Source organism: Lepidochelys olivacea (assembly GCF_965140295.1).
Source record: "Lepidochelys olivacea isolate rLepOli2 genome assembly, chromosome: 2".
Lineage (NCBI taxonomy): Eukaryota > Metazoa > Chordata > Testudines > Cheloniidae > Lepidochelys > Lepidochelys olivacea.
The window spans coordinates 122,414,306-122,435,207 of record NC_140412.1 but is presented as its reverse complement, the minus strand read 5'-3'; the positions used below and the strand labels follow the sequence as shown (position 1 = coordinate 122,435,207).

At 41.9% G+C, this 20,902-nt stretch overlaps 1 protein-coding gene across 1 annotated transcript in view; it reads left to right on the top strand.

Annotated features, from left to right (window-relative positions):
- Positions 1 to 20,140, top strand: part of SERPINB5 (serpin family B member 5) — a 55,747-nt gene extending 35,607 nt beyond the window's left edge. The window contains exons 9-15 of the mRNA XM_084621093.1: positions 6,244 to 6,428; positions 10,157 to 10,288; positions 10,883 to 11,026; positions 11,776 to 11,893; positions 13,694 to 13,836; positions 18,222 to 18,377; positions 18,528 to 20,140. Of these exons, the coding sequence (XP_084477219.1) occupies positions 6,244 to 6,428; positions 10,157 to 10,288; positions 10,883 to 11,026; positions 11,776 to 11,893; positions 13,694 to 13,836; positions 18,222 to 18,377; positions 18,528 to 18,932 (1,283 nt within the window). The 3' untranslated portion in view covers positions 18,933 to 20,140. The remainder of the gene's footprint in view (positions 1 to 6,243; positions 6,429 to 10,156; positions 10,289 to 10,882; positions 11,027 to 11,775; positions 11,894 to 13,693; positions 13,837 to 18,221; positions 18,378 to 18,527) is intronic.
- Positions 20,141 to 20,902: the final 762 nt, after the last annotated feature.

The window sequence follows — 20,902 nt, the reverse complement described above, 5'->3', positions numbered from 1 at the left end:
GCATCGGATAGGTGAGTGGCAGCCTGTAAGTCCCCCTCCCCAACAGTCTGCGCAGCTGCTTGGAGGGGGTATGGCGAACTCTTGTGATGGTAGTTGCGGGTTCTGGCAAGCTGACCTTAAAAACTTCAAAGGAAGGAGATTCCACCACCTCCCTAGGTAATGCATTCCAGTGCTTCACCACCCTCCTAGTGAAAAAGATTTTCCTAATATCCAACCTAAACCTCCCCCACTGCAACTTGAGACCATTACTTCTCGTTCTGTCATCTGCTACCGCTGAGAACAGTCTAGATCCATCCTCTTCGGAAACCCCTTTCATTTAGTTGAAAGCAGCTATCTAATCCCCCTCATTCTTCTCTTCCGCAGACTAAACAATCCCAATTACCTCAGCCTCTCCTCATAAGTCATGTGTTACAGTCCCCTAATCATTTTTGTTGCCTTCCACTGGACAGTTTCCAATATTTTCACATCCTTCTTGTAGTGTGGGGCCCAAAACTGGACACAGTACTCCATATGAGGCCTCACCAATGTCGAATAGAGGGGAACGATCACGTCCCTCGATCTGCTGGCAATGCCCCTACTTCTACAGCCCAAAATGCTATTGGCCTTCTTGTCAATGAGGGTACACTGTTGACTCATATACAGCTTCTTGTCCACTGTAACCCATAGGTCCTTTTCTGCAGAACTGCTGCCTAGCCATTTGGTCCCTAGTCTGTAGCAGTGCATGGGATTCTTCCGTCCTAAGTGCAGGACTCTGCACTTGTCCTTGTTGAACCTCATCAGATTTGTTTTGGCCCAATCCTCTAATTTGTCTAGGTCCCTCTGTATCCTATCCCTACCATCCAGCATATCTACCTCTCCTCCCAGTTTAGTATCATCTGCAAACTTGCTGAGGGTGCAATCCACACCATCCTCCAGATCATTAATGAAGATATTGAACAAAACTGGCCCGAGGACCGACCCTTGGGGCACTCCACTTGATACTGGCTGCCAACTAGACATGGAGCCATTGATCACTACCCATTGAGCCCGACAATCTAGCCAGCTTTCTATCCACCATATAGTCCATTCATTCAGCCCATAATTCTTTAACTTGCTGGCAAGAATACTGTGGGAGACAGAGCCCAGACTCCATCCTGTTGTTCCATTGCATCTAAAAAAGAGGGAGAGGAACTACTGTTGGTCATGACGACATCCAGAGACACTCTATCACATCTGGATTGTCACAGAGTGTAACACCAGAAGGGACTATTAGATCAGCTAGTGTGGCTTCCTGTATATCACAGGCCGCCAACACCCACACACTAAACCCATTCAGTCAGGAGAACTATAAGTTCACGTCACTAGCGGTATAATGTCACTTAAACTTATATTTGTTTCATAACTGCCTGCTTAATCTTTTCATAAATTTATAACCGATACACTGACTGAACACGGTTGTTTCTCAAAACTTGAACACTAACTTATGTGGGGCAGAGGGGAACAAACTTAGTCATCTTGAATCCATTCTATATTTCAATAATTTAAAATATTGCCTGATTCTTCCTATAACCTATAAGTTGCTCTGCTGGCATTTTCCCCCCTTCTTTATAAAAAACAGGGGATATAAATAATCCTGGGAATTACTGGCCAATCAGCCTTTTAAATTTGGTCTTTAAAATGTAGACCAGCTATTTTTAGGGGAGGTTAGAGGACTGTGCTGAGAGCTTTGATCTTCTGTACAAGAACAAGCCAGCTTTAGGCATGGCTGCTCAACCACAGATAATTGTTTCATGCTCACACATCTGATTTATAAATATTGTTGCCTTAAGTGGAGAGTTTGATGTGACTGCTGATTTTAAGTCTCCTTTTGATTCTGTGGACAGAGGTCATCTTTGGGAGAAACTAAGGAAGGCTGGGATAGATTTTAGGTTACTTTATCTTTTGAGCCCCCCCTCAAGGTCAGATGGTGGCCAGGGTCAGGACATTAACTGATCCCATTCCCATTACAACTGGCAACAAGGCTGTCTACTGGCCCCCTTTTATTTTTACTTTTTATATCAATGAGGTTTTGATGGTTTTGAGGGGAAACAGTATTTTCCTCCCAAAATTTGTAACCAACCTGGGCGTGCAGATGATGTGGCCAGGTCGAAGATTTGCCGTGTTGCCTATTATTTTGCAACTTTTATTGCAGTTTGATAAATGTTTCTTCCCAATCTTGGCTCAGAAGCCTTTTGCATCATGGACTCGAAAATTGGAATATTAGTTGTACAGCAATAATGTTTCTGTTATATGGGCAGTTGCTGTATTTGCCTGATCAGCAGCCAAAATAAAAATTGTGCGAAGGATATGCTAAATGTCCTAAATGGATCTGTTTATTCCTAACTTCTGTAATTTTATTTTTGTATATTGTTTTATGGACTGTTTCAAAAATGTAAATTGAATCTTGGAGACTGGTGTTTAAATCCATTCTTTTTAGTTACTGCATTGTAATGAGTTTAAAACTTATATTATTCAGTTATGGCTAATTGCTAAGATGCCATATTAACAAGAGAGATTTGATTGGCTTTCTCAGAAAGGTGTCTCACCACTGCCCTGTTTTGAGTGTTCCTTTTGAGCTTATTTTATAATTCCATTTTGAGATATTTTTGGAAACATTTGCATTTTTCTTATTTCGGGTTCTTGGGGCCCAGTTCTGTCCTCAGTTACAGTACAACTCACTGATGTAACTCATGATTATATAGATGATGCACACAATTTAATGATTAAGACAACAAGGAGTACTTAGAATCATAGAATATCAGGGTTGGAAGGAACCTCAGGAGGTCATCTAATCCAACCCCCTGCTCAAAGCAGGACCAATCCCCACTTTTTGCCCCAGATCCCTAAATGGCCCCCTCAAGGATTGAACTCACAACCCTGGGTTTAGCAGGCCAATGCTCAAACCACTGAGCTATCCCTCCCACTTGTGGCACCTTAGAGACTAACAAATTTATTTGGGCATAAGCTTTCGTGGGCTACAACCCACTTCATCAGAAGCATGGAGTGGAAAATACAGTAGGAAGATATATATACAGAATACATGAAAAGATGGGCGTTGCCTTAACAATTCTAACAAGACAATTCAATTAAAGTGGGCTATTAATTTAATGGTTGTGAGTCTTTGAAAACCCCTTCTGCCTGTAGTGGGTTAGTGGTTGTCCCTCCCCCTCTGGCTCAAAGGGAGGCCAACCCAGTTGCAGGGGGAATTAGCAAATAAGGGCTGTGATCTATGGGGCTTGGGCACAGTCCTCAGGCAGGGCAGAGCAGCCAACACCCTAGGGGGGCTCTGGCCCTCAGGCAGGGCAAAGCAGCAAATAGGCCATTCAGCCTAAGATGGGGAGAGGGTGGGGTGGGGTTGGCAGCAGGGGGTAAGGGCCCACTCTACTCCACTGGGTCCCAGCCAAGGGCCCTGACAGTGGCAGAGGGCTCCACCATTGGGTCAGCAGGGATCCCACCAAAACACACTGACTCGAGCACTGGGCTACTTCCTATCATAATCCAGGGGGGGTTTGCGGTGGCCAGGGATAGTTGGGGTAGTCGGCCGCTGACAATCTCAGCAGTCCTCTCCAGCCTCAGTCTCTTCTGAGGGCTGGGCGCTACTCAGCTCAGTCTCAGGACCAGTGGCCTACAGCAAGCAAGAGACATCTGTCTCCTTCCCTGGCTCTCACTCAACTGAGCTGGTATCTGAAATAAGTTCACTTTTTCCATGGTGCAGATCGGGTGAACAAGCCTTCCTGAAGGCCATGTTCTGATCATTTAGTTAGACAGATTAGAGGAGGACACACTAGAATGAGGGACCCTGCAAGCTATTCACATTCTGTATATCGTACAGTTTTCATTAAGGACCAAGTTATAGTTCATATTTTTTCCATTGAGTGTTTCATCCTGTAATAGATGTAGTGATCTTTGTAAATCAATTGCATGGCTACTTAGCTTATAATTGTGATTGCTAGAGATAGTAACAGACCTATTTATTTTCCCTTACCTTGTAACTAACTATTCATAGTTATAAGGGAGAGGTAGGTTATATGTAGTTTGTAATTACGTTATTCTCTCCTAGTGCTGTTTTAACTAGTCCAGAGTAGTCTAATAGTGATCTATTCTCAAAAACATGACCTGCCCATCATGAAAGAGCAAAGCAACCAATTTTAGCTATGACTTTTTCAAAGTTCTTACTTGCTTAGCTATCATTCAGTAAGACAAGGTGGGGGATGATACCAGTCAGCTCTGTGTTTTTGGGGAACCAGGGCGCAGTATCTAGCCTGTCTGACACATAAAAGACACCCCACCACACACCAGTCTCTGCTTGAACCAAAACCGACCAGAGAAAAGGCTTGCAGAGAGCAGTGAAGGGCTTTGGGAAACACACCCAGACCCCTCCTGACAAGGGTGACAAGATTAAGACATCTCCATTAGCATACAGAATGGAAAACAGAGATAACTCCCCTAGCCTCATCTGCATGAAAGATGGGACAGGGAGACAACTCTATTTGCATAAAGAATGGAGAACAGAGACCTGCACTGAACTCTGGGATCAGAAAAGCAGGGACGCACTGCATCCTGTGGATCTCTGCTCCAGATGTTAATGAACCTATGCCTGCACACACCCAGCTCAGCAGTTATCAGACCAATTCTAATAATAAATCCTTGATTGATATCCAAAATACTAAAGCAGCCTAGTTGCATTGTGAGCTCCCTGGAAGAAAACACCACCCATAGCCAACAGTGATCAGCTCCTATTGTCTAGCCTAAAGAAAACTCTTGAGTCATCAGTTTACCTATAGACAAATCTAGTGTTCTCCCTTGAACCATTGTATTTCCTCTACAAAAATCCCTACTCACCCTCCAGTCAGTGTTCTGATGCATGGATGCAAACTCTGCATCAGTTCCACTGGGACTCCATCTTCTCCTGACTGATCGTGCTGGGGGCTCTGCCTGTCTCCCGGCCTCAGGACCCTGAGCTACCACCATCACCTGGGAACCCCGACCAGTTCATGCTTCAGGGAACAGTGAGATCCTTTTCTTTCTCTCTCTCTGTTTTCCTTTCTACCTCAGGTATTGACATTTAATAATGTATGTTATGCTGGTTTAGGCTTTTCTTGTGTGGTTATCACTATTATTCAATAAATAACTTTTATGGTTAAGCTGGTTGCTTCTCTCCCTCTCTCTTAACTTTACTCTTTTGTGTTTTTAGCTTCCCCCATTTACTCCGCAGCAACACTTCTTTTACCTAAGCTAAAAATCCCTGTAGCGCCCACAAATACTGTGGGGTTTGCTCATCAAGTGGGTTACTACCAGTACAATTGTGACATGAAACTGGAGATAGGGACATGGTAAACCTGTGGCATATAAGGGGGGACAGCTGAAAGTGCTGCTTGGCCCAGCCTATTGAGTACAGGGACATAGAAGGGGGTCAGCTTAAGAGTGCTGATTGACTGGTCCACTCAGTCTTGCTCTATTAGTGTGTGTGTGTGTGTGTGTGTGTTCATCTGGTTCTAGGGCTGGAGGGACCCAGTCCTGGGGAACCTAGGTCCTGCGGGATAGCTCCATTGGGAGGGGACTTGCAGAAGGAAGGAGTAGAGCTCCATATGAACATACAAGTGACATAAGTAGTCCATTAATAAAATTACAGAACCCTCCCGCCCCAGAAGAGTAACCCTAATAAATGAGCATACCCCAAAGTAAAGGGCACATCTGGTAACAGGGAGGAAATATCTTTTATTGGACTAACTTCTGTTGTTGAGAGAGACAAGCTCTGGAACTGACACAGAGCTCTTCTTCAGGTCCTCTCACCGACAGAAGGGGGTCCAATAAAAGATATTATCCCACCCACCTTGTCTCTCTAATATCCTGAGACTGACACGGCTACAACAGCATTGCAGACCATTCAGTAAGGCAGAGAAGAATCCAGTCCTACATTAGGAAATCAGAGCATGTTCAGTGCTGGATCTAGTATCATTGCCCAGGCCCAGCTGCATTCTTGCTGCTAAGCTGGGCACAGTCAGGAGCTGTACCTTGGAAAGTGGAGAAGACTGGAGAGAAGATGGCTCATGGCTATACAAGATGGTTCATGATGATCAGTAGTAGCCTCCTTGGCTCAGGAGCACCTAAGCTTCTGTTGGTTAGCAATCAGATATAGTAATTTCAGCTGAACTCAGGCTTTAGTCTCACAAAGTTGAGCAAAGTAAATTATTCAGATTTGGTTCTCTTCTTTTTTGTTCCTAGCCATCTGTGACTTCACAATGGGCTCCATTTCTCAAGCAATTACTGAAATGGGCCTTGATCTTTACAATGAACTGAACAAAAATGCTGCAAACAAAAATATCTTCTTCTCCCCTATGAGTATCTCTACTGGCCTGGTCATGGTCCTTTTGGGTGCCAGAGGTAACACTGCTAATCAGATGCAAACGGTAAGTGTCAACAAAACACGTGTACGTGCTTTTATATTTTACATGCTTTTTTCTGTTAAGGCAAACATTAAAAGTAAAGACAAATTATGTGAGAATTTATAAAAAAGTGCATTTTCCGGGGATAATGCGGAATTAAGAAAAGAAACACTGTTGTCAAAATTGCTGCATCATGATTTCTATCACCTGCTTGTAGTGTCTGACTAATGATATGATTAGGATTCAGCGGCGTAGAGGCAGGGCTTAAGTCACATGGTGACATGGCAGTCTGCCACCATTCCCTTGCCACCACCTTGGGCTCCATTTTAAAAATAATGTTTCTAGTAGTTATGTTTGTCAAGATATCCTTAAAACTGGAAATATAACCAGTGCAGAGATGTCTGCAGAAAGCCTGGAGCAATTGTTCTGAGAGGTGTGAACTGTCCTGTTCATTTTAGTGAGGTGTTAGCTCAGCTGCTCAATGTTGACATTTTGGGGTCTAATTTTCTGAAGTGCTGAGCCCAACAGCTCCTTTTAAAGTCAAAAGAACCTACAGAAGGTCTACTTCTCTGAAAATCAGGCCCTTAAGTTTTTCACTGCTCATCAGAAAGTCAGAAAAGACAGAGTTTAGTTTGCCACTGCATAGGACTCATCCTCTCAGAAAGCCCTTCAAACTTCCTGTCCACTAGCAAAGTTGTAAGAGTTGGTCAGAAATCAGGATTTTTTTCCTCTGTCAAAAACGTTTGCCTTTTCATCCGAAAACCAAAATGTTTTGGCCAAAAGCTGCTGAAAAACCAAAAACATTTGGTCAAAAACTTCTGAAAGATTGAAAAATTTTACTTTAGGTGTTTTTGGTTTGCTGACATCAACAGTAATCACCTTTTTGAAGAAAGCAGACACTTTCCACAAAATTTTGTTCGACTGAGACCCCAATTTTCCTTTTTTTTTTTTAAAGGAAAAGTTTCAACCAGCCCTTTAAAGGATGTCCTTTTGTTTAAGCTACCTACCAATAAGTGGCTTTAGAGTGCATTTACAAAGATTGTAGCATCTATGTTGCGTGGGGCTGTCCTTTAAAAAAACAAAACTAAATGTTGTCCTGTATTTTCATATCAGTCCCCTTTATTTCCTTGAAATGATGGTCATCCTCTCAAACAACAAATGGGAGAGGACTTGATTCTACTCTTACACCAGTATTAATTTGTAGCAGCTGCACTATAGTCAGTGGATTTACATTGCTGTAAAACTGATGTGAGATCAGAATCAGGCTTTTAGTGTGTGAACCACTTCTTAGTCTTCATCTTAGATTTGAAGAAAAATTCAGAATAAAACTATGAAATGCTGGACTACTTAAAAATTAGACTATGGATTAAGAACAATGGGCTGCCTCCTCAGCTGTTTTAAATTGCTAGCGCACCATTCAGGACAGGTTCCATCAGCTCAGATTTGACCCAGCGATTTAATCTCTTTATTTAGAAGAAGATATTGAGAACGATAAAGGTAGGAAAACCATTCGGACATATTCAGAAGTACCTAGCAACGTCCTAATTCAGGAGAAGTAAAAAGGCTTGGATTCTAGAAACTCTATGATATGGACCCTTTAATTATCTTTACCAATCAAAGTCTAGCACAATTTTTCAATCTAGGTGCCAAAAGTAGGTTCTTAAATCCATATTTATGTACATAAATTGCTGAGCAGCCACAAATTCCACTGAAGTCAAGAGAACGTGCAGTATATGATAAAGATGTGAACAAATTAGAGAAAGTCCAGAGGAGAGTGACAAATAATAAAAAGGTGTAGAAAACCTGACCTATGAGGAAAGGTTAAAAACACTGGGCATATTGAGTCTTGAGAAAAGCCTGAAGGGGGACCTGATAATAGTCTTCAAATATGGTAAGGGTTTGTCATAAATATAAAGGGAAGGGTAAACCCCTTTGAAATCCCTCCTGGCCAGGGGAAAGCTCCTCTCACCTGTAAAGGGTTAAGAAGCTAAAGGTAACCTCGCTGGCACCTGACCAAAATGACCAATGAGGAGACAAGATACTTTCAAAAGCTGGGAGGAGGGAGAGAAACAAAGGGTCTGTGTCTGTCTATATGCTGGTCTTTACCGGGGATAGACCAGGAATGGAGTCTTAGAACTTTTAGTAAGTAATCTAGCTAGGTATGTGTTAGATTATGATTTCTTTAAATGGCTGAGAAAAGAATTGTGCTGAATAGAATAACTATTTCTGTCTATGTATCTTTTTTGTAACTTAAGGTTTTGCCTAGAGGGGTTCTTTATGTTTTTGTAAAGAAACTTGTAAGAAACTGAATGCTTTTTCATTGTTCTCAGATCCAAGGGTTTGGGTCTGTGGTCACCTATGCAAATTGGTGAGGCTTTTTATCCAACATTTCCCAGGAAAGGGGGGGTGCAAGTGTTGGGAGGATTGTTCATTGTTCTTAAGATCCAAGGGTCTGGGTCTGTAGTCACCTAGGCAAATTGGTGAGGCTTTTTACCAAACCTTGTCCAGGAAGTGGGGTGCAAGGTTTTGGGAAGTATTTTGGGGGGAAGGACGCGTCCAAACAGCTCTTCCCCAGTAACCAGTATTAGTTTGGTGGTGGTAGCGGCCAATCCAAGGACAACGGGTGGAATATTTTGTACCTTGGGGAAGTTTTGACCTAAGCTGGTAAAGATAAGCTTAGGAGGTTTTTCATGCAGGTCCCCACATCTGTACCCTAGAGTTCAGAGTGGGGGAGGAACCTTGACAGGGTTGTTATAAGGGTATGGTGATCAATTGTTCTCCCTGTCCACTGAAGGTAGGACAAAAAGTAATGGGCTTAATCTGAAGCAAGGGAGATTTAAATTAGATATTGGACAAACGTTCTATCTATCAGGATAGTTAAGCTCTGGAATAGACTTCCAAAGGAGGTTGTGGGATCTCCACCACTGGAGGTACAAGAGCAGACAAGGCAAACACCTGTTGGATGGTCTTGGTTTCCTTGGACCAGTCTTATTGCAGGAGGCTGGAAAAGATCAGTGTTTCTCAACCTTTTTGATACCAGCTTGCTGCCTTCTTAAAGTGTGTCAGGAAGATTTCAGGACCTGGCGCCAGTCCATGGATAGGCTGTTGAGAAACACTGGACTAGATGACCTCTTGAGGTCCCTTCCAGCCCTACATTTCTATGATTGGTATTCTTAGGTTACCATGTGCAGAACCTGACTGCTGCATGAACACTTTCTCAAGGTGGAGCTTGCTCCCTTTTCACCCACCCAACGGCCTTGACAGCTATACTGAATACGCTTATGTTAAAACAGGGATGGAGTTCTAATCTTCCCCAGAAAGGGGCTAATACCTCTTCTTCTTTCTGAATTCAAGTGTCAATCGCAAATTGAGATTCACACCTTGAACATTTTCAAAATGAAAATTTTGTTTTCCTGTTCAAAATGACTAATTTAGAAACAATCTACTTATAGTTAAAATATGTAAAGTAGAACTTGAAGTGTTTCAAAATCATCAGAACAAGATGTTTTGATTGACCCAAAATTATTATTTTTTTTTTTTGCTTGTGGGTTCAAAAATTTTAGATTTAGACATTTTATCCCAATTTGGGACTGGAAAACTTCTCAAAATCTCAAATATTTTGTCAGGACAGGAAAACTGTTTCCTGCTCAGCTGGTATCTAGTGTAACAAATGTCTTAAGATAAGAAAAAGCCTTTCTGTGGATGTATTTATGCTGCTTACAGCTGCCGTAATGTTACAATTTCAATCACAGGTTCTTCATTTGAACAGAGCTGCAGGAAGTGCAAACCTTGGAACTGGGCCTGTCTTGGAAAGTGGGACGACAGAAGCTGAGCCCGAATATCTCAATGAAGGGCAATATCATGAACTTCCTCACTTCCCAAAGGTACCTCTTCTAACCAAGATAGATAGCATTTTCATAGCTGTAAGGGGAGCTGCAGGCAGTATAATGGCCAGTGACAGCCGTTAGAGGAGTCATGATCACAGGCAGGAGGCCGCTGTAGTATACTAGGAAATCCTTGACCGGGAGGTCGTGATTGATTGATTAAGGGCCCAGTCCTGGAGAAATCAGTGCGCGCACGCGCACGCGCGCGCACACACACACACACACACACTCTTTCTCTCTCTCTCTACTAAGAGCCAGGGGAGCAATTCCCCTGCTTTTGTACACTTACTCATGCTGGCTCCCAGGGGAGCTAGGATGAGTATAAATAGCCGTAGAGCCGCTGTAGTATGGGTCGGGGCAGTGGAGGCGCTGCTGAGCCATGCCGTGTGCATGCCCACCAGTTTCCGGCAGGCTTGTACTTGTTGCCACTAGCTGCCCTACCGTGGTTGTGCTGCTGTTTATATCCATTGCTAGCTCCCACTGAGAGAGATACTCAAACACCCTGTGTAATGGAACGATCAGTCCCGCTATTTAACTTTTATACAACTTTAACAAAGAGAAAATGAAGCGTCTTTATTTCTACTTCGTCTGAAGCCGTCTCCTTCCCGATGTGACTTGGCTGGAGGAATCCACACAGAGTTCCAGACACTCCTTTCCCAACTGAAAAATCTCAACAAGAGCTATGTATTGAGCCTGGCCAACAGTCTGTTTGCACAAAAAGGATATCATTTTCACCAGGTAAGTTACCTGTGTTTGTTACATGTGAGAATTGAATCAAAGCTCACCTTTATACCAGATATTCAGGGATGCCAACTCTTGTTATTTTTAGCATACTTTTCACAATATTTGGTGTTTTCCTTAAAGCCCTAACTCCTGGACTTATGATTGGGTGAAAATCTCAACTTTGTGTTTTTGTTGTTTTAAGCAAGCTTCTAGTCCTCAGGAAAGCTTGAAAACGTGACCCAAGTACACCCTAGAGGCTTAGAAACCGGAAGGCAAAGAAAAAGAATCCAAAACTTTTGTTAATTAAAAAAAAAAAAAAAAGATGTTTTGGTCGGAGTTGGCTGCCTAATTCCTCTTTGTGGCCTTGGGAAATCTTCCTTCATGGTCAGGAGACTTTTCCCTTTTTGTTCAACTACGTGTTAGTGGGCTGAATGCACCAGATGCTCAACATAAATAATAACAACAGTAACTTTCTATGTCTGATCTAATCCTTATTTTTACACTTATTGTAGATAAGCAATTCTCCATGAAAAATCACCAATGTAATAAGGGTCCAGTTCATGATTGTACTATAAGGCAATTAGCTCTGTCCAGATGCTCAGTGAATAAACTTCTAGTACTTTAGTTTCCCTATCAACTTCAGTCCTGAACAAATTGTAAAAGAGCAGGGCTTTTTTCTAATTGGCTTGAGTCACCCAGTTTCATATGGAGGATCTGATTTATGGATTCTAACATTCATTAATGATCTTTATTTTACTGAACAGCAATATTTAGAATGCACTAAGGAATTATATGGAGCAATGCTGCAAACAGTTGATTTTGAAAGTGCTACGGAAGCAACCAGACAGACGATAAATTCCTGGGTTGAAAGCAAGACACAAGGTAAGAAAGCATAGGTCCGATTGTCATTGGCTTTTCTCACCGTTTCAACAAAAGAAGAATCAGGATTTGAAAGCAAAAGGTTTTCCACCTGTGTGTGTGTGAGTACTCGTCTAAAATATTTTAACATTAAAAATATGAATTTGCTATCACATTTTCATTTTTATAACATTGCTTTCATATCCTGGTTGATGGCAAGAATACAGGTCCACAGTGCTGGGGCAACAAATGGGGGTAACAGAAGCTGTGGGTCTAGCTGTGAGGTGCAGCAAAGCCAGGGAATGGGAGAAGACAGATCGAGAGACTGATCATGTGGAAAGCAGAGCCTACAGAGGAATGCTCAGGGTGTGGATGATGTCCTAACTGCCAGGGAGGGTCACATCATGAGTAACTTACATTTTCTGTTACCATCTCCATTAAGAACCCAAACATGAGTAATGATCTCTTGCACGCTGGCATATGGCACATTCCCTTTACCTCGGCTGCAGTCTCACCTAGCCAAAGATAATCAAACTTTGAAATTTCAATCTGAAGGTGGACAGAATGGCCCAGAGGGTTGGTTTTGAGCAGTGGAGCTTTTTCTCTAAGTCAGAGATTTGTCTTTGTCTCTGTAAACAAGTCAGTTTTGAATAAGAAGTTATCACCTGATGACTGTCCAGTGACCCATGTGGAAAGAGTTGTTGTTTTCAGTCAGGTTTCTAGTATCAGAACCTGAGGTTCACCTTTTAAAAGCAGCCTCACAAGGCTGGAAATGCATGCTTGTGCAGAGAAGCAGCCCAAGGGCTGTGCATCAATGAACTCCAGCTTCAGTCCTCAGAATGGAAGTAAAAAAACTACACAGATTATTACAGGTTTCAGAGTAACAGCCGTGTTAGTCTGTATTCGCAAAAAGAAAAGGAGTACTTGTGGCACCTTAGAGACTAACCAATTTATTTGAGCATGAGCTTTCGTGAGCTACAGCTCACTTCATCGGATGCATACCGTGGAAACTGCAGCAGACTTTATATATACACAGAGAATATGAAACAATACCTCCTCCCACCCCACTGTCCTGCTGGTAATAGCTTATCTAAAGTGATCATCAGGTTGGGCCATTTCCAGCACAAATCCAGGTTTTCACACCCTCCACCCCCCCACACAAATTCACTCTCCTGCTGAATTTGTGTGTGGGGGGGTGGAGGGTGAGAGAACCTGGATTTGTGCTGGAAATGGCCCAACCTGATGATCACTTTAGATAAGCTATTACCAGCAGGACAGTGGGGTGGGAGGAGGTATTGTTTCATATTCTCTGTGTATATATAAAGTCTGCTGCAGTTTCCACGGTATACATCCGATGAAGTGAGCTGTAGCTCACGAAAGCTCATGCTCAAATAAATTGGTTAGTCTCTAAGGTGCCACAAGTACTCCTTTTCTTTTTACAGATTATTACCAATCCCTAGAGCCATTCTGTCCATATTTGACTAAAAAAATGCAACTGAAATGGTCCTGGCCCCATGCACAGGGGTGAATGTCTGTACCCTCATTGAATGAGATGGGTTTTGTGAATTATCTACTTAATCCTTCTAAATCAGGGCTGAGTCATATTAGTAGCAGTGCATAGAGAAGTTTACAATGCAGCTGGCTATTTCATCCCCGCTCGGTGGATAAACGGAAAGATTTAATTTGCAGAGCCAAGAACTAGATTTTCCCTATGTTAAATTAACCTTGCAAATAAATAAATATTGATAAATGAAAATTCAGCTAGATCTGTCTGCCTCAAATAATAATTTACATTTAGCTTGTTTTTCTCTGACTGTTTTTAAGGTAAAATCAGGGAACTCTTTGTTCCTGGTGTTATTGACTCAACCGCTGTGCTGGTGCTAGTGAATGCAATCTACTTCAAAGCAACTTGGGAATACAAGTTTGAAGAAAAACACACAATGCCAAGAGACTTTAGGATAAACCAGGTACTGTAGCAGAATTCTATAGTTTTAGCTTTGTTTTGTCTTAGACACCTTCAGCAATGTCACTGTAGAGCACAACTTAGATATGGACCTATAGACATTGGCATCCCATCAACCTTACAAGCAAAATGAGGGTATATATTAGGCATAACCCGACTCTTCTACTGCATGAAAGAAGTTTTTCAGTAGAGGCCAGTGATCTCAAAGTGAATGAAGAAAACAAGAGCAAAACTGTAGCAATGTTAACTGCTTAGTACGCTACATACTTGGAACATGGTCTAAACACCAGGATACAGATTTATTTATTTTTAACTACACCATCACTTCCTGTAGGCCATGATCCTGGAAAGACTTACACATGTAAGTAATTTCAGCATAGGTCCGTTGACTCGTGAGTGAAGTTGAGCACATGCAGAAAATTTGAGCTTCGACTTCAGAATTTTAAGCCTAGTCCTGCAGGTGCTAGTAACACCAGATAAGTGCCAGAAACCTTAGGGAAGGAAGGTCGGGGTTTAGCCATGAATTGGTTTATGGTACTAGTGATGTCACACACAACTGGCAGAGAAACAAGAAAGTCTGAAGTTCAGATTTCTCACAATCTTAAGGCAATTGTGTCAGATTTTATTAAGTGTTCATTGTACTTCAACAAAAACCATAAGTTTTGGGAATTTAAAAATAAAATCACAACAAAATGCCCATTATACTTCACATTGAAAGGCAAACTGCAAAGCAAAAACAACAACCAACACAGGTTTGTGTTTGCTTTTTTATCATGTCCAAAAAAGCCCTTTTTAAAAAAAAATGTAACTTTTTTTCTTTGTTTGCCATAGGGATTTCAGGGAATGTCAAAGCTGGCTTTCCCTGTTAGCTGAGGTCTTAGAGGCCTCAGGTGCCTGTTCAAAAGAGGTATGAACTGAGAGAAGGTCACGAATGATGGAAGTTACACATCAGTTAACAAGTCATTGGCCAGATATTCATGTAGATTGGAACCCATTACAATCCTAGATCCAAATTCTCCAGTCATTAGGAAACTTCCAGGGACCTCAGCTAGAGGAAAAACAAAATAGATAAGATGAGACCTGAATTTCTACAGTAATAAAACATGCAGATTTTTGTTGAGAGTCCTGTTTAAATCTTCTTTACGCATTAAAAAACAAAACAAAAAAAGGTCAGCAACCTATATTCCCACCCACCCCTTTGCAGGGTTAAGAGACTAGCAAGATGGCGTTGCTACAATATCTAATGGGTTCATTTATATCCAAAGCGTTTACTATTTTCTTCAGAATATGGAAAAAGAGTCTGTTCTATAGCTGAGAAGAGTCAATGCATTTGTGAGCACCATATCACATACAAATCTCAGCTACACCTTTTTATTTGAATACAAATTAGCAGGGAGGGGAATTTTATTGAACAGTAAAAGAGGGTGTCACCTTAAAGATTTTTCTCTGAGCAAATTGGTTACACCTAAAATAAGACTTGAACAACAACCTAAACAAAGATATAAAAGAGGATGAGGCGCCCATTAAAGATGAAAAGGAGGACTTGTGGCACCGTAGAGACTAATTTATTTGAGCATAAGCTTTCGTGAGCTACAGCTCACTTCATCGGATGCTGTAGCTCACGAAAGCTTATGCTCAAATAAATTTGTTAGTCTCTAAGGTGCCACAGGTACTCCTTTTCTTTTTACGAATACAGACTAACACAGCTGCTACTCTGAAACCTGCCATTAAAGATGGTAACTTCTAGAAGATGAATGATATGAATGAATGACTACCAGAAAACCTAGATATGATTGTAATCCGGACATGGGTATTGGTTGCTGCACTGCTACATCATACAGAAGCCCACAGAGATGGGGAGAAATTGTGCAAGTGAATTACTAACAAATTTTGGGAAACAAAAGTCAGCAAGGTATTGAAATCCCATTTGTTAAATTGAGCAACTCTATTTGCATAGCAATGAACTTCAGAGCAGGTTAGCATTTAAAGCCATATCTTCTTCTCGCAGGGGGAAGAGGAATAATGAATAATTGTTATTAAGCTAAAAAAACAGGAGTACTTGTGGCACCTTAGAGACTAACAAATTTATTTGAGCATAAGCTTTCGTGAGCTACAGTCCACTTCATTAGATGCATAGAATGGAACATATAGTAAGTGTGTGTGTGTATATATATATAAGTTGGAAGTTACCATACAAACTGTGAGGCTAATTAGTTAAGATGAGCTATTATCAGCAGGAGGAAAAAAAACTTTTGTAGTGATAATCAAGATGGCCTATTTAGACCGTTGACAAGAAGGTGTGGGAAATAGATTCAATATGTGTAATGACCCAGCCACTCCCAGTCTCTATTCAAACCCAAATTAATGGTATCAAGTTCGCATATTAATTCAAGCTCAGCAGTTTCTTGTTGGAGTCTGTTTTTGAAGCTTTTCTGTTGCAAAATTGCCACCCTTAAATCTTTTACTGAGTGGCCAGAGAGGTTGAGGTGTTCTCCTACCGCTTTTGAATGTTATGATACCTGTTATTAAGCTCTGTCTTTGTACAGGGGCAAGGTACAAACAAATGGGGGAGCTTTCTGTGTTGAAGTGCTCAGGATTCTAGGAGACAAACTATGGTTTGGTTGCACGGTTCATAAAAACAGGGAAGCTACACTTTTATGGCTTGTCAGACATCAGCATTTTTTCCAACCAAAGTCATTCCACAGCTCTTCCTGTGTGGAGCCTCTGAAGAAGCTGTGTCACAGGCAGAATGAGGGGGGAGGGGGAAGGGGGAAGTCTCCCTTCCAAAAAGCTTCTATTCTATGGCTTTCAGCAACATTACAATTCTCCTTTACCTAACAGTGCCATAGAGATGTTCCTTAAATGACTGGTTAGCAATGATTTTCACCTTTCCTGTGTTTTATTCAAGCCAAGTATTTCCAATGACATATAATGTTTGAAAGATAGCAGGAAGGTGAACTGAACGAATTGGGGTGTGTGTATTTTCCTTGATCTTGTTATTTGAGTACTGATCACACTTATGCTGGTTTTATACCAGCATAACTCCAGTAGACCTGATTCTCCTCCCACTTACACCAGTTTTAACTGACTTCCATGGAAACAAAATAGTGGGGGCTCAGCACCCACCAGCCAACCACTAATCAGCTGTTTGGCGTCAGGCAGGAGACGCTGGAGGGATGGCATGGAGCTGGGGTGGGAAGAGGTGGACCAAGGGTGGGTGCTTGGGGGAAGGGACGGTGTGGGGCAGGGGCTCAGGGCAGAGTGAGGGTGGAGCACCCTCCTGGAAAGAAAGAAAGAAAGAGCCTGTGTTTCCCACACCATTTGCATCCTGTTTCTCCTCCACCTCATGTGTTTGTTAAAAACAAGAGAAGTCAATAACCTTCACACAGCGGGATGGAGAGTAAAAGTAACCCTTCCTTTTTCATCAAAAAACGGTTGCTGAAACATGGGAGACTGATATTTCGCCTCCAGCAAAAGGAAACAAACTTGAATAGGTTTTAATTAAGTTTGTTTTGCATAATCACTCAATTCCAGTTTCACTGTAAATGCTTGTTTTAATGTCTCATTCCTTCTTGTGTTTAATTAATAAACTTTCAACTTTAGAAGGAATGTTTTTGGGTGATTGTCAAGGAACAGAGTAAATCCAAGGCACCTGCAGAAAATGATGTATCACTGTTGGACAGTGAAAGAGTTGATAAACATCTCTCTTTTGGCCCTTGATATCAGTTCAACAGCCCCACTGGCTTTCCATGATACGTAGGCTCCTAAGTGCCTTAATAATGCTTGAAAATGGGACTTAGGAGCCTAAGCCACTTCGCAGCTTTTGAACATTTTACCCTCAGTTAACATTGCCAGACCACTTGTCCATGATCTATGTTAGGTCCAACTTCTTGTCTCCATTACACTACTTTAAATCTGGAGTGATTCCACTGACGTCAATAGAGTTACTCTGGATTTACATCAATGCTCTGAAAGCGGAATTTGGCCTTTGCACTGGAACTCAGCTGCCTGATTTTTTGAGAGTTGATTATCGCACCAGAACAGGACTGACTTCAGTTGAGGCTATCCTGATTTACAGCAGTGTTTGATATCCCATCAGGCCCCAGATCTTTCAGTGTGGAAGCCCCCGGTATTAATCTACTACATTCCCTCATTTTGTTCAGTTTTCAGCACCTTCTGTTTGTCAAATGATCATCCCATTTTAAACACTAGCTTGAGCAATACTCTGCTATGCCTTGATTGATAGTTTTTCCATTTACGAATATAATTGACTTATAAAATATTTATCCTATCTGCAATCAGTGTTCCTGTGAGCACTTTTCATTGTCTTTTGTTCAAATGCAGGAGGGCACTGTCAGTTGTATTTATGTATCATTTTCTTTTAAATAGAATGAGAGCAAATCTGTGCAGATGATGTATCAGAAAGGCAGATTTAAAATTGCCCACATACAGGAGATGAATGCTCAGATTCTTATGATCCCATATGCTGGAAAAGCACTGAATATGATCATACTTCTACCCAATGACATCACAGGTCTGGAACAGGTAAAGGACATTATACCACTGAATATCTGTGAAGTAGCCCGAATGTTGGCTCTCCTTTTTATCTGAATTAAACTTAGATAAAGATCTGAAGTGTTCAGAACTTCTCAGTTCCTTTGTCATTTATCGTGATCTCTCTTTTGGACCCTATAGGTTGAAAGGGCAATGACTTATGAGAAATTAACACACTGGACTTCCTTGGAAAGTATGAGAGAGAGAGAAGTGGAGGTGTATTTGCCCCGGTTCAAACTTGAAGACACCTTTGATCTCAACTTACCTTTACAAGAGATGGGGATGATTGATGTCTTTGAGCAATCAAAAGCTGATCTCTCTGGGATGGCTCCCTCACGACGGCTGTTTCTGTCAAAGGTTGTCCACAAGGCCTATGTGGAAGTTAATGAGGAAGGCACTTTGGCAGCAGTTGCTACAGGAAGTGTTGTTGTTAACCGATCCTATCCATCTGGTGATCTGTTTATGGCTGACCATCCTTTCCTTTTCTTTATACAGCACAATCCCACCAATACCATACTTTTCCTGGGAAAACTCTGCTCTCCTTAAAATCAAGGCAATTTTCTACCTCAGCAAGCACAGACAGATTGTTATATTCTTCTACCATGAAATACTAGGACAGGTTTATTTTCTTAGTGTTTTTATAATCCTTTGAGATAACAAGCTAATAATTTTGGTGATGGCTCTTTAGATCCTTTCCATAGAGAGGAGAGAATTAGGGTCCATTTCAGGGGCACAGGACACTCCCACTAAGCAGAATCTCTTTTGCTAACATAGGTCAGCAGTTCAGACTGAGCTCAAATTCAAGAAGTACTTGGCATAGCACCTTCATGCTTCTGATCAGCGTAGTTATAATGGAGTCTTACTCTGTTACTATACTTTTAACCAATCCACATACTACCCAATTGCAGCTCATGTGGCATCCATTAACTAGGTCTTAAACATTGTCGGCCAGATTCTTGATCCCAACTAAGAACACTCCATAGCAAAGCAGGCACACAGTTGCTCTGAAAGTGTAGCCAAGGACTCCTGTTGGTAGGTATCTGGCCCTATGTCACCTTCCCCCTCCCTCGTCCACATAGGGTATGTCTACACAACAATTAAAAAATTGAGTCTGGCCCAGATCAGCTGACTGAGGTTCGCAGAACTCTAAAACTAGTGTAGATTATTAGGCTTGGGCTAGAGCCCAAGCTCTGGGACCCCATGATGGGGGAAGAGTCCCTGAGCCTGAATGTCTACACAGCAAATTTTAGCCCTACAGCCTGAGCCCAAGTCAGCTGACTCAGGCCAGCTGCAGCTGTGCTGAAGGTCCTTTATTCCACGGTATATGTATTCCTAGAAGACATGGTGGGGTTAGAGAAAGGAAAAGTGACTAGTGCTCCACTGATCCTGGTCCCTATGTCACAGTTGTTACTGCAGCCATTCTAATTTAGGACAGTGATTAGGATGCATTAAATCAGCATAGGGACTGTTTGGGGCCCTGGCCAGCCCAGTATCAGAAATAGAAAAATGGTAGAGAAGGGTCACATTTCCCCCTACCCCACTTTCTGCAGCTGTGTGCTAAGTCTGAACTTGACTCAGATGGCAGTCCAGCCCTGAAATTCTCTTTTCTCATTCATATTCAAATAAGAAATATTTCCCTACAGCAAATAATAACCACGTATGTGCCAATAAATGCAACGCCTTACCTGTGATAATGGATGCTTGATTTGTCTTCGTGCTATTTTACACTCCATTAAAAATCAATTGCACATAAAGTCCCCCTACCCTCTTTTTTTTTTTTTTGCACATAAACCCACAAGATTTGAGTTTACAAAGGTTTACACAGGAGAGTGATGTGGTGTGACTTGGGTGTCTTATCTACATGGTATCTGAATTTTGTCACATAGCTGGAGCATTGTTTTGTATTATAGCAGCACATAGGCCCCATATCACAACTGCAACTCCTATCACAGGGCAGCTCAGTGGCTACCCTGTGTACCACACTGCCTGCCTGGTTTGTGTGGTCTCACAATCTCAACCATACACTAAGTTGTAACTCTTTCATCACTTATGTATTTATTATTTCCTTACAAAGTATAACAGTGTACGCCAGGCTTACAGTAGGAGAAAGCTTCCATGCAGCCATCACTCCTCAGCCCAAACTTACCCTCTGAACTTAGAGTCATAGGGTTAGAAGTGACAGAAAGGGTCAAGCTTCCTCTTCCTGTTCCTCCCACTGATAGCCTTTCAGTTACTGAGCCCATTGCCCGATTTGTCCAGCAATTATCACCCCAGTGTTAGTAATCCCCAACAGAAATCAATTAATTGGCTTCAATTAAGCCTGCACTCTTCCCAGTGCTGCAGCAACCTCCGTGACCAGGGTGCTCCTAATAGTGCCCTGTCACTGAGCCCCATCTGTACACATTATAGAAGATAAGTTCTTCAGGGCAGGAATTGCAAGACAAATACAGGGTGGGAGAATGGAAGTGCCATCTCTGCTCTACAGATGAGAAACAGAGACAGAGATTAAAGTGAAG